Raw genomic sequence first — 25,443 nt, 5'->3', positions numbered from 1 at the left:
CACAAATACGCCTGTAACCAAAACAATTAAACGTATATTAAATTACTGACTATATATTACCTTACAATTGACAACAAAGTACATTCCTATATGATCATAAGTATTGCCTGATTTTTAATAAGTAATACATGTCTGTTTAATTAAAGTGTGACCTAAACCATCAAAACAACATTTGAATTATACAGTATTTATTCAGTAATGACAACAGTGACACACTACTCAGTGACTTACTTGATCGCTACGTCGGAAGAATCCCACTTGATAGGAAAAGCCCAACATTGTCTCACGATGAATCCCATTGAGCAAATCGTCCGCCTTTAATCTCTCAGACAGGACAATGTGGTACAGAATGGTATCCATGTCCTGAACCCGCCCCCCCAACATCATACTAGGTAAATCTTGACAACAATTGAATTATTTTATATTATTGCAAACATTATTCAAACCATTTCTTTACAAAAGTTGTGAGGTAAATATAAATATATTAAATAAAGGTCAAAAGTGATATGAAATGTTAATAATGCATCTTTATTTTTAGATAGAAGAATTCTACAAGAACAAAAACAATCCCTAGATTGATAGCTTTGGTGGTTAAAGATAACCAAAGGTACTCTCTCATTTGTAACGAAACAACACTGCCACAGCGTGGTGCTTACCAATGAGCCTTTTTGCTTCACGTAGTCGGTGATCGCGATGTTATTGGGAGCAAACAAAGTGTAGGCATCAGATTCTTCTATTTGCTCTGTCAGGTTGTATTGCTGCAAAGGCAAGATTTTGTCTTCCTTCATATAAAACCATGTTCAGGGCAATACATCATTCACAGGATATGCATTACAGTGGAAAGAGCTTCCTGTAAGATTTAATTTATTTCACTATTGAGTTGGTGATTGGTTTTCTTTAACTACTTTATAATATATAATATATAAATAATCCACTGGCGTTCATTCTTTACGAACATCAAACGTGAAATTTGTAATGGTACTTGGACAGCTCCAGCGGTGGGCTGTTAGTGGTTTGTAATAATGTGTTCATACAGAAGGGCAGTAAATACAGCATGCAGTTCACTCAGTACATCAGTCTTGTACGTACGATTAGATAGCCTCTGAAGATCGAATATTCAGGCATGTCGCTTAGCTTAGCAAGCATTTCGGGCAGACCCTCACTCAGTTTGCGATCTGGTATTAACACCTGCAAGCAAAGACAAACCCCCCGAAAATCAGAAACACATTAACATGCATTAGAAATTGTATTCATTCATAGAATGAGGCTATTGCTCATCAGGAAGAGAACCAGGCCTGGTGACTCCCCCGGTCCCCCCCCTCGGTTTATGTTACATCCCAATATATATATACACTACAGGCTATAAAATATAGAGCTTTGTCAGTGATAACAAATGTGTCTCATAAAATAAATGCTGTTCCCAGGTGAATTGCTGATTATCTGTCTCCAGTGCTAACATAATGGAGTACAAGACTTCGGTCATAAAGACAAGATTTAAAACTGACTAAAATATAATTTTACAAAAATCTAAAAACCCCTTTCAAGCAGAAAAGCACCTCACAAATGTCATGATGTTCATTGACATAATTATTATTAGTAATTAAAAAATTACATATATATATATATATATATATATATATATATATATATATATATATATATATATATAATGATATTTATGTACATTTCTACCTGATCAATAATATGTATCAGCCCATTAGTTGCTGCAATATCAGAAGAAATGATCTTGCACCCTGCAAGTATAGCAGTCTGAAAGATAAAGAATAATTAGTTACTTGATAATTTTAATCAGATTGTGTTTCCAGTTCATTTAAAAGATATTAATTAATTGTCAGTGTTACACTTTGTTGAATCTTCAAGGTTTTGACATTTTAAATCACTGGAAAAACGACTTTGTAAACTCATTTATGAATTTGTAATCTCAAGCAAAGATTTAATAATTTAATCACAGGTCAGTAAACCTACATAATATATATATATATATATCGTGTCTGAAGTGTCTCACCCCATTTATGTTCACCACGCGAAGGGGAGCTTTGCCCAGAAACGAGAGCAGAGAAGAGGAAGACCGATTCTGTAGGTCTGTCAGCTGGTAAATGCCTTGCACTGTGTGATATCTAGCAGACAAACATGCAGACACTTTAATTACAGGGAGGTTTAAACTAAAGTCACCATACATCTGGGCTTTTGTTAATGGAAAATAATATGAAGATTAATGATGTTTACATTGCAATTAAAAAGTATGATGCTGTGAGAATCTCAACATAAGCAAAGTGAATAAACAGATAAACAAAAATACACACAATTTAAGAAGATCAAGTTTATGAAAGTAGGAGGTACTTGAATAGTAGCGCAATACAGAAAACACATTCCATTTCCATGGGTTTCTTGTCTTTCTCATTAGAATGGTTTAATTGACAGTATCTTACTTCACAATGCTTGGCAAGTTCTTTCGTGTCAGCCAAAAACCCTTATCTTCCTTGGTCATTTTGTCCACTGCACTATTGGAGGGCACCAGCAGGGTTAAATTGTACTCGGAGATCATCTGATAGAGACCAGCATCCTGCCAACACATGGTATACATACTTGTACTACTCCAGCAACAAGACAAAATAAGACTGAGCATTTCTTTAAAGATGAGTAACTTAAGTGTAAAACAAATATACAAAAGAACCATAGCACAGAAATGCTCTCAGGTAACTAAAACAATGAGTAAATATACCACTTCAAATCTTTGCCCCTAAAGGACATTGTAAACATTTGACTATCAAGACAAGCACGTACACATTACTTACATTCACCCATTTGTGGAATTCTCCCCCATCAGGTATGGCAGATAGCTCCTGTTAAAAAAAATAATAATAAAAAATGGGTTCTTAAGTAAAATCCAAAATCCAAAGACCCTTAAACAATTGTGGAGTTGAGATTCCTGCTCCCATTCTGGGTCCCTGTGATATCAGACATCACAAAATTAAAGTTGAAAGAGAGAAGATTGTCTTACTGTTGCCACATTTCCATAACAAATACGCCCATCTCCAACATATCCTTGCAGGCAAATACACTTCCATGTTCCTGGAGAGAGGTATTCACATGATGCCTTGAAAAACAACAAGTGTTAACGGTTAACGGTGTAAAGTTGATAAGGTAAATCATTACACACTTCAAAGAAAGCAATGCCACACTGATGTGTATATTATTGGCAAAAAAGATTGGCTTTTAGACACCAATACACTCTAACAGACAAATGTCAAAATGATGATCTTTTAACATGCTTTATTTCTTATTGTGATCTAGAAACATACATTTATGTAACCAGTACTGCATTTACTTATTATTAACTAATTAATTAGATTATCTAGTGATTTGGTGAAACTGACAACAGTACAAGGGCTAACACCAGACTTACCATGAGGTGACATCCTCCATTTTGTTCCACACATGGATTGACTGCTTCACAAATTATCCCATTTCCACGGAAACCTGTTTTACACTCGCAGTCACTCTGTTGTTTGAAAAGTACAGTTAAAGTACAACTATTACAAAGACTGTCTGTGTGAAAACGTCAACAAATTATTTTCAGAACTGAAACAAAGGAACAATCAATTAAATAATCCAAATCAGAGGTTTATCAGTTAATCAAGACAGTTAAATTATTATATTTTAAGTAAACTTACCCCTCTTTGGAAACCCATGCAGCTACAGTATAGCAAGGACATATAAATATATGTATACATTACATTAAAACTAAGTTAAAACAATTTAAAATTGCATTTTTACTGAGAACTACAATGGGCATAGCAAATTTAAACTTTGACCCATGAATATTCAAGGGTTGCAGTTTTGATTTAGTATCACTCTCCGCTTGAGATTCAAGAACAATACAGTTCTCTTGGTCATTACCAGTCCAGGCCCAATGTGGATGCAGGTGGCATTCGGGTGGCAGCCACCCCTGTCTGGCTCCATACATTTGTTGATTTCCTGACATTCATCGCCATCAGCCCTCCAGCCAGTCAGGCAGCTGCACTCATGGGTCCCAGGTCCTGTCTTTATACACTTCGCCTAAGACATTCAGATGGATTCAATTAGTGCACACTGCTGGGGGGGCAGCTGATTAATGAATTACAATGGACTCTGGCTGAGTAAAATTTTTTTAATAAAAACTGTGATCTACATGTAATATGTAAATTACAAACCTGTACCCTGTCGTGTTTTGAAGTAGTAGGAAGTGGCTTTTGGTTATAATTTAAAATGCATAAAGATTTGTACTTTGCTTCCAAATATAATTTTGATATTTTTAGGGAAAAACATTCAGACCTATGAAATGTAACATTCTCTTCCATTTTCACATTTTCACAGGCATCCTGGCAGGTCTATGTTAAATACAAAACACATGCATGGCACTCTTTCATGTAAAAGGCACATACGAATGAAAAGTTAATCTGTCTGTCCTAAGATAGTTAACATTCCCAGATGGCATTTTTACAAATCGCAGATGACATGCATGGTTATGATGTTAGGGGATAAAGAATTCCAGACAAACAGCTTATTTTGGAAATGCTCTCTTGGCTAAAAATATAAAACATGTACATTAAAAATCTTAATCAGTCATACAGATGTTATGGGAATTCCAGTGATTAAGCATCTCTCCTGGTTGCAACAGCATAGAGGTGGGGACGGGTTTACATACATTGACACTGCAGCCCCCACGTTTTGGCTGCGCACAAGGGTCCAGTTCCACGCAAGTGATGCCGTCTCCTTGATAGCCCGGCTTGCACACACACCTTAGGAGACACATTTTGTAGAGGGGTTTTAATTAAAAACATGGTCCAGAACACAATACAATTTGGTATGTTACACAACTGGCGTAAAGTACAGTCAGTGAGGTACAGGGACACAGCATGTGTGAACTGGGGCCTTACTTGACTGCTCCATCGTTGAAATCGCAGTCTGCGTGTGCGTGGCAGTACTCCACACGCGGTCCACATGTCTGTACGTGTCTTTCACAGAACCGGCCTGTGTATGTGGCCTGGCAGGTGCCCTCTTTGCAAGAACCGTCACTCTCTGGGCGATTGTCACACTCTCCATGAACACAGGGACATGCTATATATATATATATGATACAAAAAATCAGAATCAATCAGCTTAATGTACAGATTAATAAAATGTAGATTTTGCTTTAACCCCAACATATACCATATATTGTAGATTAAATGCATCCCAACAGTAAATGTTGTTGTACTCTTCAATACACTAATCCAATTATGTGTATTCCTATACACTAATGATAAACAACATGTCCCGTCCACTTACAATTTTTTCCCCCTACAAGACAGGATAAAAGGTTGAGGTGTTATTATACCCTAATATTGCTGGTGTGTCTAATCTAGGAGCTTTTAAAAGTATAATAAATAGTTGTTGTATGGCCTACTGTCTAAGCTTCAGTAAATTCAGTTAAAGAATCTCAGATGATAGAGGGTGCAATTACTTTTGTCACAGTTGGGTCCATATTTGTTAGGGTCGGAACAATATTGGCATCGAGATCCCTTGAAGTTTTTCTCACAGAAACAAGTCCCATTTCCACCGATTCCTTCCATGCACTACAAGAAACACAGAAGCCAGGCTATTAAAATATATTATTTATTTATACCAATCTTAAATTATATACATTTAGGTCCATAAATATTTGGACACTTACACAATTGTCATCATTTTGGCTCTGTACGCCACCACAATGGATTTAAAAGGATTTGCTTTAAGTGTAGACTTTCATCTTTAATTTGAGGGTAGTTACATCCAAATTTGGTGAACGGTGTAGGATTTACACCCATTTTTATATGTGGTCCCCCCAATTTTAGGGGCTCAAAAGTACTTGGACAAACTAAAATAATCATAAATTAAATTGTGAGTTTCAATACTTGGATGCAAATCCTTTGCAGTCAATGACTGCTTGAAGTCTGGAACCCATAGACATCACCAGATGCTGGGTTTCTTCCCTGGTGTTGCTCTGTCAGGCCTGCACTGCAGCTGTCTTTAGTTCCTGCTTGTTCTTGGGGTGTTTTGCCTTCAGCAAGTGAAATGCTGCTCAATTGGATTCAGGTCAGTTGATTGACTTGGCCATTGCAGAACATTCCACTTCTTCGCCTTAAAAAAGTCTTGGGTTGCTTTCGCAGTATGCTTCGGGTCATTGTCCATCTGCACTGTGAAGTGCTGTCCAATGAGTTTTTAAGCATTTGGCTAAATCTGAGCAGATAATATATAAACACTTCAGAATTCATCCTGCTGCTTTTGTCAGCAGTCACATCATCAATAAATATAAGGGAACCAGTTCCCTTGGCAGCCATACATGCCCATGCCATAACACTACCTACACCATGCTTCACAAATGAGGTGGTAGGCTTCAGATCATGAGCAGTTGGTAAAAGTTGATCTTTGTCTCATCTGTCCATAGGATGTTGTTCCAGAACTGTACAGGGTTCTTTAGATGTTTTTGGGCAAACTCTAATCTGGTCTTCCTGTTTCCTGTTTACATCTTGTGGTAAACCCTCTGTATTTACTCTGGTGAAGTCTTCTCTTGATTGTTGACTTTGACACAGATACGTCTACCTCCTGGAGTGTGTTTTTTCTTTTGAAGAATGTACCAGATAGTTGATTTGGCCACACCTAATGTTTTTGCTATCTCTCTGATTGGTTTGTTTTGATTTCTAAAGCAAAACTGAAGGCAAAACGCCCCAAGAACAAGCAGGAACTAAAGACAGCTACAGTGCAGGCCTGGCAGAGCATCACTAGGGAAGAAACCCAGCATCTGGTGATGTCTATGGGTTCCAGACTTCAAGCAGTCATTGACTGCAAAGGATTTGCAACCAAGTAGTGAAACTCACAATTTAATTAATGTTTCCTTTCAAATCCATTGTGGTGGAGTACAGATCCAAAATGATGACAATTGTGTCACTGTCCAAATATTTATGGACCTAACTGTATATTTGTAAACCCCTTCACTTGCACAGTGGGTTGGCACAGAGAATTATCCTAGCAGATTTCAGAATTAGGTGAATTCCTGCCCAATTACAGCACTCAGAAGAGTCTGGGATCTGAAAAAAGGCATTTACAGTTTGCTTTACAGTCCTGACAAGCTGTATGCTCTTCCATCTTATATCTGACTACACAGCCAGTGCAGATGAGGGGTGGAGCGTAATGTATTTGGAACAGTATTCCTCACCTGACCATGCCCAGAGCAGGGGTTTGCGAATCCTCCAGGACAGGGGCTACAGTCAGGCCCATAGAAACCTTTGCAGCACACTGGAACCTGGGAAAAACAAAAAACAAATTGAGCAGGAACGAGGGGACCGCTAGTGAGAAATACTGTTTACCATCCTCTCAACTGGCATGTGCACAAGGATGTTAGCATCCCTATTAGAATGAATCAGGGGCATTGCTTGACCCAAACCTAACTATAAAGGACATTGGAAGTCCCAGCATGATGAACATAAAGACTGACTTCACAATCACAATCTGCACCATGTTTTCTTAAAATTAAGTTTGTTGCTTCAGATGAGTTCAGCCAATCTAGCTGTAAACAGAAATGGTGTGCAAATATTATGTATAAAGTCTGATATAGAACATCAATACAAGCTAAAATTAGGTTAATTCAGGGTTCAGCACAGACAGCTGAGCTAGGTAAGGAAATACATATGAGATTTCGTGGTACGTTGTGGTGTACTTACTGTTGTCGTTTCATTGCAGTATTGTGCACATCCCATAGTTGGTATTGTCATTCCTAATATAGATGCCATATAAATGCAGCCCCTCATGAAAGTGTCCTGCAATACAATAGGAAAAAGATACACAATAAGTTCTGTAGGGATCTGAAAGGTTTATGTTGAGAGGGATTAGCTTCATTATTAGGACATATTTAATTGAAATGATTAAAGGAACACCAATTTATGTTGAGATTTTTGGAGCTTGTGTTCTTGTATATATATTATCGCTATACTTACTGTAGCAACCCCAACAAGACAGGAAGTCCTTGTGACCTTTGTACAGCTGACACATTCGCCCTGGGAATAGGATCATATGTTGGACATCAGGTACATTCAAGCTATGCATAATAAAGCATTGCAGCAAATACTATAATTTGCCATAGTAAAGGAAAAACGCCTAAATATAGGCACATAAGCTCCATCAATACATATTCATTATGTGTTTATTTGGGAAGTAAATTAGAACCATTATTCTGAACATTCTCTCTAATTCACACGATTAATGTTGTAAATCTACAAAATAATATAAAAGTTAAGTACAAAACAAGACACTGCTACTGCAGGCCCCGATAGCCTTGATTGTCGATGTGTATGTTATCACTTCTCTATAGTATTCTCGTAGCCAAACAAGTGCATGATGTCGGAGCAATACTCACCGTTTTAACCTTGGACTCAATAACGTCACATCTATGAGGAAGGACAGGCTTAATGGAGGCAGGAATTAAAACTCCATCCAGTGAATAAAGACGTCCATTTTTAGCTTGAACATCTGCCTCAAGAACCACCTCCCCATTCACAAGTATTTGTCCCTGTGTGGAAGAGTGACAATCAATGCTTGCTATGATGAATAGGTGCATTACTGATTTTAAGTGGTGTACATTATTGGTGTGCCAAAATACCCCATTAATAATCCACTTACATTACTGGTGACATTGAATGTAAGAACTTCATTGGCCATAGTAACGGACTGCGGTGAGGACACAATGTTGAAAACTTCCAGCTTCATGAAGTTAAAAACAAAACAAATTATTATTTCTAAAGAAATGATGGAGGGATTTATCTTAATAGATTACTACTCAATTCATATAAGCAAAGTAATGCATCTTTGAATAACCATGAGGTAAACGAACAGATTATCTGGGTCACAGATTCTCAATTCTTGAGAGCAGTTTTACCGAAAACAACCTGGTGTTGAATACCAGAATACCCAGTAAATATAATATGAAGACATACGTCATCCTTTAAAGATACAGGAACACAATCACAAAATGGTAAGACTGCTAAAAATCATAATTCCCTCACCTCAGCCGAGGGGATAATATGGTTCCTTAGTAGTTCCAAAAGCTTATTGTTGCCCTAGGATTTTTAAAAAAGGTTTATTAATAAAAGTCATACTGTTCTAAAGCACCTAAACATGACAATCAATGCAACATTAATTGAAAGAGGTCTGTGTTGGCACCTAAATACATTTATTTACTTAATTATACCTCCAGACTTGTTTTAACTCCATAGTTGGTGATTATTATGGAAATTAAATGTATTCACTCAGCACAAGGCATTCCTACAGAAACGTAGCCATGCAGAACGTGAATGTAGTACCTTAGCAGAAAGCAGATAATCAAGGGTTCCTTCCTTCATTGTTTCCAATGCTGTATTAGTCGGGACGAACACAGTGTGAGGTCCAGGTTCCTCTAGAACCTGAGCCACGTTTGCTTTCTAAATACAAAGTTGAAGAGAATTAGTGTCAATACCAGGCCAATGAGCTGGTCAAATAAACAGGCAGAATGTTTTTTTGCAGTAACGTGCCAGATGCTTTATACTTTGCAGGAAATCAAATTAGGCATCAACAGTTTATGGTAGCGATAGAATTTGATGTGATTACCTGCAATAAGGATCTGAATTTGTTGAATTTCCCATTGTTTGCAATTATTGTCATAAGGTTCTCCTGTGAAGAGCAAAAACAACAAAGATCACTTGCGTATTCAATAACTGACAACGACAAACAAATCACTTACACTGAGTTTTAAGATGTTTTTATTCAGAGTTCAATGTTTAAGGACGCACTTCTTTTTCACTCTGCACTGTGGGTTCCACGCTGTCCATTAGCTTACTGATAATGTGTATTATCCCATTCGAGGCAATGATATCCCACTGTAAAATGCCACCTTTCTTCTTGCTTCCATAGATCCTGATTTTGACCTGTTGATCCTTAAAGGAAAAACAATTCAATCGTGTTTATTAGTAACTGCAATTGAAAAGCAATTTCAGATTTATGGTAAAAACAAAACCATGATGTGTATCATATATTGTCAATAGTAAAGATTGCATTATATATACATTATACATTACATACACAAATACATTATATTTGTGTATGAAAAGTGTTTTTTTTGGTGAAAAGGTGGTTATCTGAAAAACCCTGAACCTTCATAACATGGAAATATGTATTGATGTGGAAGACTGACAACCGCTAATGAGTTAATTTGTCTCCCCTTTTTTGCCATCAGAAACAGGGTAGACATTTGAGGGACAAAGACAGGAAGGCATGTGGCCCCACAGCTAAGTGCTGACAGCTTCCTTCACTTCCTTCCTCGGTGGGGAAACACAAGAGGGGCTGACATCCCAGAGACTACAGTGAAGATTATTAGGCAATGGAAAAACACTCTGGTGGATCCCAGTACAACGAACAATATGACAAGGGAACAAACTCTATAACTTAACATCATAAAACAATTATGACCTAGTCCAGACCAAATCTGTACAGGAATCTTATGACATATATTTAAAATATGGTGCCTTATTTTGTTAATTTTGAAGAATAACCTGTTTAATGATGTGTTACAATGCAGGGACCTCTTAAATGTTACAATCTCATGTTAATATTTCTTATAATCAATATGCAGACTTTTACAAACCACTACATCTGAATCCCTTCCCCACCCCACCTCTATTGGGCTTATTATACAGATAGGTACCCTAAATTCATGGAAAAAATAAGTGTAACAAGCTATTTCAATTTATAGTCATGAAATGCTCAAAGATGCAGCTGCATAAACCTAAAATACTATATGACTGATGAACAAATGAACATAACAGTGAATGTTAATTATACAGTCAGCCCTCATTATACCACCTTGTAAGAACCATGGGCAAAAATGACAATATAACGGGGATGGTGTTATAGCAAGGGTATTTCATATATATAAAGGTATATATATGTTTGCAATTAATTCAAGGGTTTTATCTTAAGTATGAGTTATTTCCAGGCTATTATAATAAAGATGCATCTTGGTGGATAGTGGGAGTAGTGCTATACAATAACATACATTTAATATTTCATATATTGCAAAAGTAGTAGCAAAGGAGACAAAAGATGCAGGGCACGGCTGGTCCTATGAATTTCAGGTTCTGTAAGAGGCAGATTAATGTTCTGGTTTGCAGATATGCATTCTCCGGACCCACAATAACTTGCCTCCAGCTCAGGAGTTTGCAGAAGGAAAGAAAACAATGTAATTCATTTTTTTGCCCAGGGACTCATAGAAAGCCAAATATGTACCCACACACAAACTGACCATCGGTTTAGACCTATTTAGTTCGGGTGCAGTGCAAGGTTCTGATAGGATGTTTAAGGATGTGACAGACATCGCACTGAAGCCCTTCCCATTCTTACCTCTTCACTCACTACCGTCTCTGCAGACTTCCCAGTGAGAGTATAGTAGATGTCGCCCCGCTTCAGCATCTCATAACTCAGCTCACCTGCCGCTACATGCAGCTTCGAGAGGTAGCGTGCGTTCAGCTGATCAGACACCAGGGACTTCAGCTGCAGGAAGAAACGCAATGTTTATCTCTACAACGAATGCTTTGAATGTTCAGAAACTGACAACACAAACACAGAGATTGATAAATTGATAGATGCCCTTGAAGTGTGAAAAGAAAGGGGAACAAACTCTCTCTTTTAAATACTTTTTGAAAAGTCCTACATAAATAATAAAAAACACACACACACACACATACACACAATGTTTCACTGGCTACTTCCCTCCTGGCATGTTTGTAACAAATATGGTATTCACTAATAACTTTTGCTGCCAAAACAATGCTTTTTTTTTCCTGAAGCTTTTTTTAGGTTGTTTGTGTACTACTCGTGAAAGTACATGATAAACTGTTCTAATGCAACTTGATAATAAAACAATGAAACATTTCCACAGAGATAGGCAAGATTCCACTATGATTCAGCTAATTTGGGATATTGGAGGATTTTAGTACAACTAAACATTAGGGATTGAAAGAGCCACCAAGACAGCATGAGACATTATGTCCCACATGTGGATTTATTAACTCACCGAAAATCCTTTGAAGCCTTTGTTTATTGGGATAAATATTGTGAATGGCCCAAGGGAGGTCAAAGGCCAAGATAACGAAGAATCTGAGGACAAGACAGAAGTAAGCATCTCATTCACTGGTCTTTACATTTCAAAATCAAATAAGTATTAATTTAGCACTTAATTTGCAAAAGTGATCAGTCTATAATTTTAATGGTAGGTGTATTTTAACAGTGAGAGACAGAATAACAACAACAAAATCCTGAAAAACGCATTTCAAAAAAGTTAAAAATTGATTTGCATGTTAATGAGGGAAATAAGTATTTGACCCCTTCGACTTAGTACTTGGTGGCAAAACCCTTGTTGGCAATCACAGAGGTCAGACGTTTTTTGTAGTTGGCCACCAGGTTTGCACACATCTCAGGAGGGATTTTGTCCCACTCCTCTTTGCAGATCCTCTCCAAGTCATTAAGGTTTCGAGGCTGACGTTTGGCAACTCGAACCTTCAGCTCCCTCCACAGATTTTCTATGGGATTAAGGTCTGGAGACTGGCTAGGCCACTCCAGGACCTTAATGTGCTTCTTCTTGAGCCACTCCTTTGTTGCCTTGGCTGTGTGTTTTGGGTCATTTTCATGCTGGAATACCCATCCACGACCCATTTTCAATGCCCTGGCTGAGGGAAGAGGTTCTCACCCAAGATTTGACGGTACATGGCCCCGTCCATCGTCCCTTTGATGCGGTGCAGTTGTCCTGTCCCCTTAGCAGAAAAACACCCCCAAAGCATAATGTTTCCACCTCCATGTTTGACGGTGGGGATGGTGTTCTTGGGGTCATTCCTCCTCCTCCAAACACGGTGAGTTGAGTTGATGCCAAAGAGCTCGATTTTGGTCTCATCTGACCACAACACTTTCACCCAGTTCTCCTCTGAATCATTCAGATGTTCATTGGCAAACTTCAGACGGGCCTGTACATGTGCTTTCTTGAGGAGGGGGACCTTGCGGGTGCTGCAGGATTTCAGTCCTTCACGGCGTAGTGTGTTACCAATTTTTTTCTTGGTGACTATGGTCCCATTTTGCCTTGAGATCATTAACAAGATCTTCCCGTGTAGTTCTGGGCTGATTCCTCACCGTTCTCATGATCATTGAAACTCCACGAGGTGAGATCTTGCATGGAGCCCCAGACCGAGGGAGACTGACGAATAATCGCACTAACTGTTGCCACCTTCTCACCAAGCTGCTTGGCGATGGTCTTGTAGCCCATTCCAGCCTTGTGTAGGTCTACAATCTTGTCTCTGACATCCTTGGACAGCTCTTTGGTCTTGGCCATGGTGGAGAGTTTGGAATCTGATTGATTGATTGCTTCTGTGGACAGGTGTCTTTTATACAGGTAACGAGCTGAGATTAGGAGCACTCCCTTTAAGAGAGTGCTCCTAATCTCAGCTCAGCCAGAAATCTTTTGATTGATAGGGGATCAAATACTTATTTCCCTCATTAACATGCAAATCAATTTATAACTTTTTTGAAATGCGTTTTTCTGGATTGTTTTGTTGTTATTCTGTTTCTCACTGCTAAAATACACCTACCATTAAAATTATAGACTGATAATTTCTTTGTCAGTGGGCAAATGTACAAAATCAGCAGTGGATCAAATACTTTTTTCCCTCACTGTACATATTTATTAAATATATCTATTATATATAATTCTTCCCTACAGAAAAGCTGTTTTTAACTGGTATACTTTTGCTTTCCATCTCTCTGTGTATTTGCTGGCTAAAGTGTAACCAATATAGTGAAGTAGTTTGAACAGTTTTGCAGTTGAACTTCTCGGTGGTTTCTTTATAGAACAACACTGGGTTGTCTGGCATAGGTAAATACACATGCATTCCACAACTAGAAATGGAGCGAAACAAACTTATGTACCAAACAGTGTGATGGCATTGGAAAGCTGCCCTGTCCACTTCCCACCAGGCTCCGAATTAAGCTCTCGTAACCTTTGCATGATATTTCCATAGCAGGTCTTCCCATCACCAACATATCCCTCATTGCATGTGCATCTGTGAAAGGAAGATGGAAATAGTGTTCTCAATAAAACCATCAGTTTGGGACAAGAGGTGTGCGTGCCAGGAATTCAATGGAAACAATGGATCTTACAGCAAGTGACAGCCAGATGGGAAACAGACACAGTATTTTACACAACATTCAGGAGTCACTGTTTCATTGTGTACTTTGGACTCACCCAACTTAATAAGGGTTTTTGACTAGGAGCTGCAATTATTCATTAATTGGCTTTTGCCCCGTGGGACAATGACCAGAAATAAAACAAAATAAAACGATCAAAACAAACTTTTTTTTTAATGCATTTCATGGTTATCGTTTAACACCCATGAACGATTGAAAAGGAACAACAACAACAAAAAACTTACTTACTCTATCTGTTCTGGGTGGAGGGTCTCACACTTTGCATTCTTGTCGCAGGTGTTGTTTGTTTTGCAAATGTCTGTTAGGCTGCATCCAATTCCTGCTATCATGTTCTCAAATCCCTTTTTACACCGACAGTGAGACTGGAAGGAAAAACAGTAAGCTGGGTTGGTTAGAGAGTAGAGATTTTGCCCTCCAGAATGGTCTGTTATGGGCACCACTGCTAATCCTCTATGCTGTTTTGTAAACACAATTTAAATACAGAAATTATACACACATTTATACACATCAATTTACAACATCCAAAGTTAACAACAGTTTTTTTAAAGCTACCAACCTTTCCGGGACCGTCATAAACACAAACAGTAGAGTCTGGAGAGCAGTTTCCAAAGTTGTCCTGGCAGGGATCCACTGGCATGCAGACCTGCCCGTCACCTTTGTACCCTTCTGCGCACTTGCAGTTGTGGAGATTAGGGCCGAGGTAGGTGCAGACAGCACTTGAGTGACAGACTTGTTTCAAGCAGGGATTGATGGCTGAAAGAGACATAAATGGGTGAAAGAGATAAACGTTGTGCATTAAGGGATGAAAAAAATAAAAGTTGTGCAGTTGAGTGGAAAAGGTAATCAGTTTTTCTGTGGGAAATTTGATAATTCGGGCTACAACGTATGCATATTCCGCACACTGCTGGAATAATTTTCTTTTGGGCATTGCCTTTAAAGCTGAAACATCAATTTCTCCGGTTGTGTGGGCACTTACGCGTACAGTGAGTTCCATCTCCTTTGTGACTTGGCAAACATTTACACACGAGTTTCCCAGTGTTGGCTTCTTCTATACACCTGGCATGTTGTGGGCATTGTAAAGCAGTGCATTCAGCTATAGCTAAGGAAAAAAATTTGAACAGGACGGTTAACATAATTGCACAGATTGCAATGAAACATTCTTGAAAAAAGCAGACTGATCAGAAACAAAAAATTAAACAATGGCAATACATGTGCAACATTACATTAATTGAGATATATGCTGATACACCCACATAAACGCAGGGCTGGTTGAGGCAAAAAACAAATGTCAATGTACAATAGAATTTCCAAATTAGTCTTTCCGATAAAGTAATGGTGTGATATAATATAGATTCAATTGAAATTCTGGGTCAATTAACTTACGCTGATCACAGTTTGGAGCTTTGTATCCTGAAAAACATGTGCATACCCCATCACCTCCTATCCCATTGTTGCAAAGCCCATGCACACAACTGCAGACTGTAGGGGAGACAAAATTATACTTTTACCAGGTGGGCTGTGTCTTAGATCATTCCTAATATGACATCCTAGAATACAGTCTCTCTCTTGGATTCTTATCAAGAGTTTCCAAATTTCCAAAAATATTTATACTGTGTTAGACACTTACTTAAAGCCAAACAAACAAAACATTAAATAAGGACATCCTTAAAGGAGTACCTAAAAAAATGAATTAATACATTTTATAATGTTAGTTTAAATGTATCAATACTTTAGATGGATTCAGATTATTCTGATTTTAGACGTCTTTACCTGAACTGCAATTTATTCCATATAGGCTCTCTTCAGCGCAATTTTCACAGGCTGTACCTCCAAAACCTGCCTAATGGAGCAAAATATGACATTCTTTCAGATATGCAAAAAAAACAGGAGGTCTGACTTAACCTGTTTTGGAAATATAACAAACGTCACTATACAAGATGTTGGTAATAAAGTAAGGATGAGGTAAATGTAAAAAAAACATGAGAGGTATTGAGTGGACCCTACCATACAAGCACAGGTCCCATTGCCTGCCAGACCCTCGGAACAAACTCCTCTGTTGTTGCAGACACCCTCTGCTGTCTTTGGGCACTCTGTATCAAGACACAGGAATGTATACATTTCTTAACATTCGGGATGGAAAAAATTGCATTCTACATGGCAGCAAACACATGTGCAAAACTGACCCATCTCCCCCTAGATCGGAATGCACAAAACCACAAAAGCCGAAATAAAATAACACCTAAATAGTGTTTTCCTCAGCTCTAAGGGGTCAGACCAAGGAAGGATGTAAGGCTCTGATCTGCTCACAGAAACAGAGGACTCAACCCCTTTCACTTGCCTTCCTCATTACATCTTCTATGTACTGCCTCTTATCAGTGTGGCCGGGCACTCATTCAGTTATTGCTTTCCTGCTGTCTTCAGGAATCTGAGCTTGGTGGAAGGTCATTAAACTCCTTCCTCTGGACAGAACATTCCACAGTACTTAGGGATTTGCTGTCAACAGAATTTTGCAAGTCTTTGCAAATGTACATCCTGGACAGTAAGCATTACGGCCAACCATCTATCCATCCATCCATCTTCGAAACCGCTTATCCTGGTGAGGGTTGCGGGGAGCTGATCCCAGCAGGCATAGGGTGCAAGGCAGGAATACACCCAGGACAGGAAATCAGTCCATCGCTGGGCAACACACACACACACATACAGCATTACAGCCTTAGTTCCAAATAGGATCTCACAGCCATTCTCCAATCTCTTTCTAATGGGCAGCAGTGCATTGTCTGTAATTGTTTGGTGCTAAATAGCTAAAAGAGCAAGTAATTATGAAGCAGGCTAATTCTATCCAAGATACTTCATATTCTGTCCCAAAAGAATCTTGAGGTTGTCACTGCAATTCTGATTCCACACTATTACAATTTGCAATAATATTCCCTTTTTTATTTGCTACTTTTGTTGCATGTGTAGTGCTTGCACAATAAAGAATGCAGCCTTTTATCTTGACAATGCGAAGCTGTTGAAATGACACATCGAGGAAGTGCTCACACTTGATTGTCAGCACATTCTTGAAGGTGGACTGCGGCTTCCAGGGTTAGTTGTGCAGGAAGGAAATGTGTTCAGGCTGTGATTTGGAGGGCACACGTCCTTTACACCATCTCCTGGACATTTCAGCACTCTTACTTTCATTCCAACTGATATGTTCCCTTCTTCTCCTGATCATTTATGTACTTCAGCACTTATAATCATCTTACTGTAACTGATTCTGTAATATTGATAGTTATGCCTGCTCTACCAATCGGCACACACTGTATTTTGTACTTGTTTTAGCTCATAAGTACCTAGGAAATATGCTTATCTTATTGTATTTGCACTTATTGTATCTGTAAGTAACGTATTCTGTGTATGTTAGTGAAATTATGTTGTACTTTATATGCCTGCCTGGCTTGTTTGTTTGCAGTACGTACCAATACAATCAGGTCCCCAGTATCCAGGACAGCACTCTGGTTGAAGAACTTCTTTAAAGCATGCATGACTACAGCCAGGGAGGGACAGGCTGTAGTTTCTCAGGGGATATAAGTACCTACGAACAAACAAACATTAGCCTACTTTCATTCAAAGTTTGACTTGCGTTACCTGTATCCGGCTTGGATTCAAACTACAGTCTTGGAGACGACTCCAAGTAATCCACTTCCTCCCAATCCACACTGTCTAAGCAGTAGAGCAACAAACCCACCACACCTGATGAGCAGGACCCTGACACAGGGGGTTGGAACATCCCCCCGAGTTCAGACATCACCGCAGTGAGCTCATACACTTTGAGCCCCATTACACTGTATTTATTATCTCATCTCATGGGTTTATCTCAATGTACTTCCCTGTCGGAGTCTGTCTTGTTCAATTTAGATTTTCCATGCCTACTGAAAACTGCAGGAAAAGTAGCAGGTGCTTGGGAGGAAGTATTTCAACAAGGTAAGTCCTTGCTGTAGTTATTAAGATTTATGCTGTAACTATTTGCAGTCAGCGCCCTCACCCCAGCTGCGCTTCTCCTTATTGACCTCCTCTTCTCGTTGCGGAAGGATGGCAACATCCATTCTTGCTATAGCCTTAACTGCAAACTTGGAGTGGCTGCTCATCGTTTCGTTTGTTGCTTTAGTTGGTCATTTTAATTTGACTTAATTTTTAGCATGATTTAGTGAGTTCGAAGACTAGTCCCTGAGGGGGATATTTAGTTTCTTTTTTGTATCATTGAAAGTGTTGCTCCGGAATGCACTCTATGCTTTGGATAGTCATTTTATTTTTTGGACAGCTTGTCTGTCACAATCACAAATAGATTTAATTATTTTGATGACAAATACTATTGGTATTCTGAAACTGGGGAGGGGGAAACCGTTTCTTGTTTAGGAGATCTGTTTCAGAGATATCTTTACATCACTTGCACTGGTTCAAATCCTCTGAGCAAGAGAAATGGAGAAAGCACGTTCACACCGTTCCCAATGTGATTAGGTCCAAGAGTCAGTACTGACTCAATAGGCTGTCTGTAGACCAACTCATTTTTCTTGATCACTGTATGCTAACATATCACTTGCCATTTAGTTATGCTGATTTATGTCTAACAATTATAACTCAATTAACACTTTTGAACCTTGGAAACCTTAAAACTCTTTTCTCACCTGCAGTCTGAGTTCCCACTCCCTATTGTCATCTTCTTGTAACCATCAGGGCAGTTCACCTTGGCATTGAGGGCACATGATCGACATTCTGTTCGAGTTGTGACAACGGCCTTCTTGTCACATGTGTTCTGCTATTTGTAGAGGGTGATACAATCGCAATAATCAAAGCTACCACCACCGTTTGCTCTTTAAACATGTTAAACAGGGATTTCTTAAAAGAGCATAGATATATACAATAGACAATTCAACTTGAAAACGCTTTAGTTCTGTTTCAGTTCTTTCTATCCAGTTTCAGAATTTGGGGGTCTTTGGTGGACAAGCCAGGGATATTGTAAAGAAGATTTTACTTACTATCTTTTAATACATTTTAAACATATAGGTGGCACTTTCCATTTTAATATGCATAAAGTGCTTATGGCTTTTTGTCCCTGGATTTTTTGGAACTGATAAATATTGATATAGAAGTAAACAAAGCAAATGCTACAAACAAACATTCACACATGCTCAGAATTTCCTCTATTTTCATATTTTGGATTAACATGCACCCAAACTAACTCCAGTGTATTTATCCAAAGCCACATATGAAATTAAGTTGTTATGATCTGATTACCTTGTTGCAATGTAAACAGGATATGGAAGCACATATTCTCTCACTGTATCACTTGGGGAATTAAATCTGATCTAAGACAACAACCGCCTAGAAAACGTGTCTGAACTACTCTTATGCCTGTCTTTGGTTGAAATGAATGTTAGGAAAAAAGAAAGTAAATAAGTAAAAAAAAAAAAAACAACAACAAAGAAATGCCAAGCTTACCTTTGGACCAGCTACCTCTGAAAAGCAATCATGCCATAGTAAGAAAGATATAAATAAAATAGTCTGAAAACTGCTTTTCTTGTCCATTCCCAAGCTAAGTCCCGAGGGCTGTTGAGTGCAATGGTGCTGAGTCCTGAGATGCTTTACTTGACTGTGCCCATTAACTTCACTTCACTCTGCCTTTTAACATCCTTCCAGTCAGTCCCCTCTCCTTCCTGTGCCAAAGATCCACAGCACTTTCGACCCCCAGTGTCCCAGACTCTTTCAACAGACAGGAAAAGTAACCAAAAGACCCTGTTTTCTGTTCAAACAGACCCAAATGCCTTATAGAAAGCAGAGAATGGCAGGATTTCCTTGGACATAAATAAAACGTGCACAGTGAAGATGCTCCCATATCTGTGGATAGTTTTTTTTCCCGCTTGGTCATGGGTTAGACCAGGCTGTTGTTTCTCAAATGTAATTGCTACACATATTGTTTGTTTTTCATTGTCTGTCTGGAAAATACAGTATATGTTCATGAAATCAGAACAGCTCAATAGAAGCTGCAATCCTGCTTTTATTGTTTCCAACGCAGCCCTGGTCCTGGACACAGCAGTATTTTGTAACCTTTATTCCAGATGATTTTTAATTTCTTTGATTGAGAGTGTGAAGTGGACTTCCTTAAAACGTTCTATTATACATTTCAATGTGTTGCTAAAACTTCTCAACCAACATGAATTTGTGGCACCTGGATGTGTCCTCAGATTAGTGAAAGAAAACACAAATCTACAAATGCATAGTTTTTGCCATCTGCCATTTGCCTTGGTTGTTGCTGTAGATTCCTCAGCCACCGGAAAAACAACATGTTGTTTTTCCCCAGCAGCTGGGGACATTATATTAAAATTGCCCTACAGTACACTGAGCACAGCACACAGCTCACAAAGCCATAAATTATTTTTCTGAAATACTGTATTGATCTATTATTAAATTAAAAACATATTATATGGAATTATGCACTATTAGAATATATAAATTATATCAAAGGTGATATCATCTGGAAATATAATCTTTATTTATTCACTTTATAATTGTAAGTAGTATGAAAACAATTAAACGCACCATCACAGTGTCACAGAGTACTATGCATTGTTAGTTAGCTTGGCAATACCTCTGTACTGTCGACCATAGGATGCCACAAACCCCTTCTCTTAATGTCTGCAAGGTTTTACTGTTTGTTGTTCCTCGGCAAACATGAAAAACACCCACCACTGAAACAGTGTCCTCAACTTCTCAACTCTTCAGTTGTTTATGAGCTGAAAACATGAACGTTTGTAATCAAACAAATGCAATGTTTTCAGCAAATGCCAGTACAAAACCCTTAAACATCCCAATATTTAAGATTTCAATTAAGAAATGGAGAACTTGGATGGAACAAAAACAGAGCAAACTCATCTTCCCCAGGACCAGAGACCGGGAAGCCATGTTGTGTGTGTATATATACACTCACCTAAAGGATTATTAGGAACACCATACTAATACTGTGTTTGACCCCCTTTCGCCTTCAGAACTGCCTTAATTCTACGTGGCATTGATTCAACAAGGTGCTGAAAGCATTCTTTAGAAATGTTGGCCCATATTGATAGGATAGCATCTTGCAGTTGATGGAGATTTGTGGGATGCACATCCATGGCACGAAGCTCCCGTTCCACCACATCCCAAAGATGCTCTATTGGGTTGAGATCTGGTGACTGTGGGGGCCAGTTTAGTACAGTGAACTCATTGTCATGTTCAAGAAACCAATTTGAAATGATTCGACCTTTGTGACATGGTGCATTATCCTGCTGGAAGTAGCCATCAGAGGATGGGTACATGGTGGTCATAAAGGGATGGACATGGTCAGAAACAATGCTCAGGTAGGCCGTGGCATTTAAACGATGCCCAATTGGCACTAAGGGGCCTAAAGTGTGCCAAGAAAACATCCCCCACACCATTACACCACCACCACCAGCCTGCACAGTGGTAACAAGGCATGATGGATCCATGTTCTCATTCTGTTTACGCCAAATTCTGACTCTACCATCTGAATGTCTCAACAGAAATCGAGACTCATCAGACCAGGCAACATTTTTCCAGTCTTCAACTGTCCAATTTTGGTGAGCTTGTGCAAATTGTAGCCTCTTTTTCCTATTTGTAGTGGAGATGAGTGGTACCCGGTGGGGTCTTCTGCTGTTGTAGCCCATCCGCATCAAGGTTGTACGTGTTGTGGCTTCACAAATGCTTTGCTGCATACCTCGGTTGTAACGAGTGCTTATTTCAGTCAAAGTTGCTCTTCTATCAGCTTGAATCAGTCGGCCCATTCTCCTCTGACCTCTAGCATCAACAAGGCATTTTCGCCCACAGGACTGCCGCATACTGGATGTTTTTCCCTTTTCACACCATTCTTTGTAAACCCTAGAAATGGTTGTGCGTGAAAATCCCAGTAACTGAGCAGATTGTGAAATACTCAGACCGGCCCGTCTGGCACCAACAACCATGCCACGCTCAAAATTGCTTAAATCACCTTTCTTTCCCATTCAGACATTCAGTTTGGAGTTCAGGAGATTGTCTTGACCAGGACCACACCCCTAAATGCATTGAAGCAACTGCCATGTGATTGGTTGGTTAGATAATTGCATTAATGAGAAATTGAACAGGTGTTCCTAATAATCCTTTAGGTGAGTGTATATATATATATATATATATATATATATATACAGTGAGGGAAAAAAGTATTTGATCCCCTGCTGATTTTGTACGTTTGCCCACTGACAAACAAATGATCAGTCTATAATTTTAATGGTAGGTGTATTTTAACAGTGAGAGACAGAATAACAACAAAAAAAATCCAGAAAAACGCATTTCAAAAAAGTTATACATTGATTTGCATGTTAATGAGGGAAATAAGTATTTGACCCCTTCGACTTAGTACTTGGTGGCAAAACCCTTGTTGGCAATCACAGAGGTCAGACGTTTCTTGTAGTTGGCCACCAGGTTTGCACACATCTCAGGAGGGATTTTGTCCCACTCCTCTTTGCAGATCCTCTCCAAGTCATTAAGGTTTCGAGGCTGACGTTTGGCAACTCGAACCTTCAGCTCCCTCCACAGATTTTCTATGGGATTAAGGTCTGGAGACAGATTAGGCCACTCCAGGACCTTAATGTGCTTCTTCTTGAGCCACTCCTTTGTGGCCTTGGCTGTGTGTTTTGGGTCATTGTCATGCTGGAATACCATCCACGACCCATTTTCAATGCCCTGGCTGAGGGAAGGAGGTTCTCACCCAAGATTTGACGGTACATGGCCCCGTCCAATCGTCCTTTTGATGCGGTGCAGTTGTCCTGTCCCCTTAGCAGAAAAACACCCCCAAAGCATCATGTTTCCACCTCCATGTTTGACGGTGGGGATGGTGTTCTTGGGGTCATTCCTCCTCCTCCAAACACGGCGAGTTGAGTTGATGCCAAAGAGCTCGATTTTGGGCTGATTCCTCACCGTTCTCATGATCATTGAAACTCCACGAGGTGAGATCTTGCATGGAGCCCCAAACCGAGGGAGACTGACAGTTATTTTGTGTTTCTTCCATTTGCGAATAATCGCACCAACTGTTGTCACCTTCTCACCAAGCTGCTTGGCGATGGTCTTGTAGCCCATTCCAGCCTTGTGTAGGTCTACAATCTTGTCTCTGACATCCTTGGACAGCTCTTTGGTCTTGGCCATGGTGGAGAGTTTGGAATCTGATTGATTGATTGCTTCTGTGGACAGGTGTCTTTTATACAGGTAACGAGCTGAGATCAGGAGCACTCCCTTTAAGAGAGTGCTCCTAATCTCAGCTCGTTACCTGTATAAAAGACACCTGGGAGCCAGAAATCTTGCTGATTGATAGGGGATCAAATACTTATTTCCCTCATTAACATGCAAATCAATTTATAACTTTTCTGAAATGCGTTTTTCTGTTTTTTGTTGTTGTTATTCTGTCTCTCACTGTTAAAATACACCTACCATTAAAATTATAGACTGATCATTTCTTTGTCAGTGGGCAAACGTACAAAATCAGCAGGGGATCAATTACTTTTTTCCCTCACTGTATATATATAACATTCTGAAGTATGAAGTTGTTCCCTGTGGCTAACCAAAAGTCATCACTGTGGAATCACCATGGCCTGTCAGCTCTGCCCTGCTCCTGTCAGAAATTGCACATAACACAACATTTGCTTCAATTGTTCTCTGGCCTTGAAAGATACACCATAAAGTAATCTGTTTTAAGACAGAAAACCTGGTAATCCTACAATAGGAAAAGAGCATATCAGTGTTGTTCACCAAATACAGGCCATCTGTACCAGACAGCTTTAGCACCACCTTCTGGAACAGATGCATATTTCAATATAAGAAATAAATCGCTTACATAACTACACTGGTACATAAACTTATATATATATATATATATATATATATATATATATATATATATATATATATATATATGCTTTAACTGAGTTATTGTGACCATTTATATTTGCCTGTGTAAACTACAAAGGAGGGCAGGGAGTCGAGCACCTGTAAACAAAACAATTGAGTTCAATTCTGTTAATTCAACACATTCAATCCAGTTAATGGAGTACAAATACAGCCCTTACCCATATGAAAGTCAATGCGCAATGTAATCCTAACAATCACAATGGTAGGGGAGTCATACTGTTATTACTGGAGCAAATATTTTGAATGGTTTGATTAGGATTACGATTAAATATGAAATTGATTATAGTATTTACATTAAGGCTGTTGTAGTGAATTGAGTAAGTTCCAGACAGTATGTGTCCATTGAACTTATTAAATTCAGTATACCTTCTGCTAGCATCCCAGTCTGGCATTTCTGCAAACTACTAAAACTGATTAAGAATGTAAGCTAGGTTAAACAAATGAAATTAAAATGATGATTTCATGCAGGACTCGCATGGGTTCAATATAGGTTACTACTGTACTAACCTATTCCAACACAAACTTGTGCCATAGTGTGCCATAACACTAAGACAATGTAATTAATCAACTATAATCCTGTTGACATGATATAACAATTTGATTTACTTTATGGCCTATGATTGGCAGTAGAATATCATAGACAAACAGGTGTTGCTTTAAAGCAGGCCTTATCTGCAATCTTTGGAAAAGCAGAATGATGTCATGCTTTTTTAGGGCTTCACGGTAAATTATTTTGGTAGGCGCCTCCTTCACAAACTAAAGATAAATACAGTCACATGCTGCAGTAAGACTTCCTTCAGGCCTCCCTTGCTGAAAACTACAGAGGAAATTGTTAGTTTTGTGCTGTTGTGCTATGCGAGACATAATTCTGAAACAGTGGCGTATACAATTCTTTGTGGAACTGACTGCTGATGGTTGGCCCTGTCACAGCAAATTAACAATTTACTTTCTGTTTTCTGGAGCAGTCGCTCTCAGTCCTGGTCCTGGGAAACCCCTTTGTCTTTTGTTCCAGCTGGGCTTTAAAATGGCTTGATCATACACTTAGTTGAAGTTGAATGTCTTAATGTGAGTTTTTGAATGGGTTTTTGATTTCCAGCTGTTAAACATTTGGACAGCATCCAGTTTTGGAACTGATGAAGAAACTGACAGTTAAAACCACCAGTATGAGATCTACTGCAG

The 25,443-nt window shown here is 38.9% G+C and overlaps 1 protein-coding gene across 3 annotated transcripts in view; it reads right to left on the bottom strand.

The window, feature by feature from the left end:
- Nucleotides 1-19,997, bottom strand: part of stab2 (stabilin 2) — a 36,877-nt gene extending 16,880 nt beyond the window's left edge. The window contains exons 1-34 of one of the 3 annotated variants that reach the window (XM_066705225.1): nt 19,777-19,997; nt 18,963-19,093; nt 17,757-17,872; nt 16,303-16,388; nt 16,069-16,138; nt 15,682-15,777; nt 15,275-15,397; nt 14,855-15,051; nt 14,527-14,660; nt 14,020-14,153; nt 12,122-12,204; nt 11,449-11,598; nt 9,843-9,986; nt 9,661-9,723; nt 9,378-9,494; nt 9,081-9,134; nt 8,698-8,778; nt 8,435-8,587; nt 8,016-8,075; nt 7,743-7,838; nt 7,238-7,324; nt 5,507-5,618; nt 4,941-5,121; nt 4,709-4,802; nt 3,922-4,080; nt 3,428-3,523; nt 3,023-3,118; nt 2,817-2,864; nt 2,451-2,584; nt 2,027-2,138; nt 1,693-1,770; nt 1,090-1,188; nt 657-758; nt 232-363 (exon numbers count right to left, since the gene is read on the bottom strand). In XM_066705225.1, coding sequence (XP_066561322.1) covers nt 232-363; nt 657-758; nt 1,090-1,188; nt 1,693-1,770; nt 2,027-2,138; nt 2,451-2,584; nt 2,817-2,864; nt 3,023-3,118; nt 3,428-3,523; nt 3,922-4,080; nt 4,709-4,802; nt 4,941-5,121; nt 5,507-5,618; nt 7,238-7,324; nt 7,743-7,838; nt 8,016-8,075; nt 8,435-8,587; nt 8,698-8,778; nt 9,081-9,134; nt 9,378-9,494; nt 9,661-9,723; nt 9,843-9,986; nt 11,449-11,598; nt 12,122-12,204; nt 14,020-14,153; nt 14,527-14,660; nt 14,855-15,051; nt 15,275-15,397; nt 15,682-15,777; nt 16,069-16,138; nt 16,303-16,388; nt 17,757-17,872; nt 18,963-19,093; nt 19,777-19,863 — 3,705 coding nt within the window. In that variant the 5' untranslated portion in view covers nt 19,864-19,997. The remainder of the gene's footprint in view (nt 1-231; nt 364-656; nt 759-1,089; nt 1,189-1,692; nt 1,771-2,026; nt 2,139-2,450; nt 2,585-2,816; nt 2,865-3,022; nt 3,119-3,427; nt 3,524-3,921; nt 4,081-4,708; nt 4,803-4,940; nt 5,122-5,506; nt 5,619-7,237; nt 7,325-7,742; nt 7,839-8,015; nt 8,076-8,434; nt 8,588-8,697; nt 8,779-9,080; nt 9,135-9,377; nt 9,495-9,660; nt 9,724-9,842; nt 9,987-11,448; nt 11,599-12,121; nt 12,205-14,019; nt 14,154-14,526; nt 14,661-14,854; nt 15,052-15,274; nt 15,398-15,681; nt 15,778-16,068; nt 16,139-16,302; nt 16,389-17,756; nt 17,873-18,962; nt 19,094-19,776) is intronic. The other 2 variants (XM_066705226.1, XM_066705227.1) reach the window with 2 other exon arrangements.
- Nucleotides 19,998-25,443: the final 5,446 nt, after the last annotated feature.

The sequence above is a fragment of the Amia ocellicauda genome, chromosome 5 (assembly GCF_036373705.1).
Source record: "Amia ocellicauda isolate fAmiCal2 chromosome 5, fAmiCal2.hap1, whole genome shotgun sequence".
NCBI classification, from domain to species: Eukaryota; Metazoa; Chordata; class Actinopteri; order Amiiformes; family Amiidae; genus Amia; species Amia ocellicauda.
Note: the sequence above shows the minus strand (reverse complement) of the source record. Positions and strands in the feature narration are given on the sequence as shown.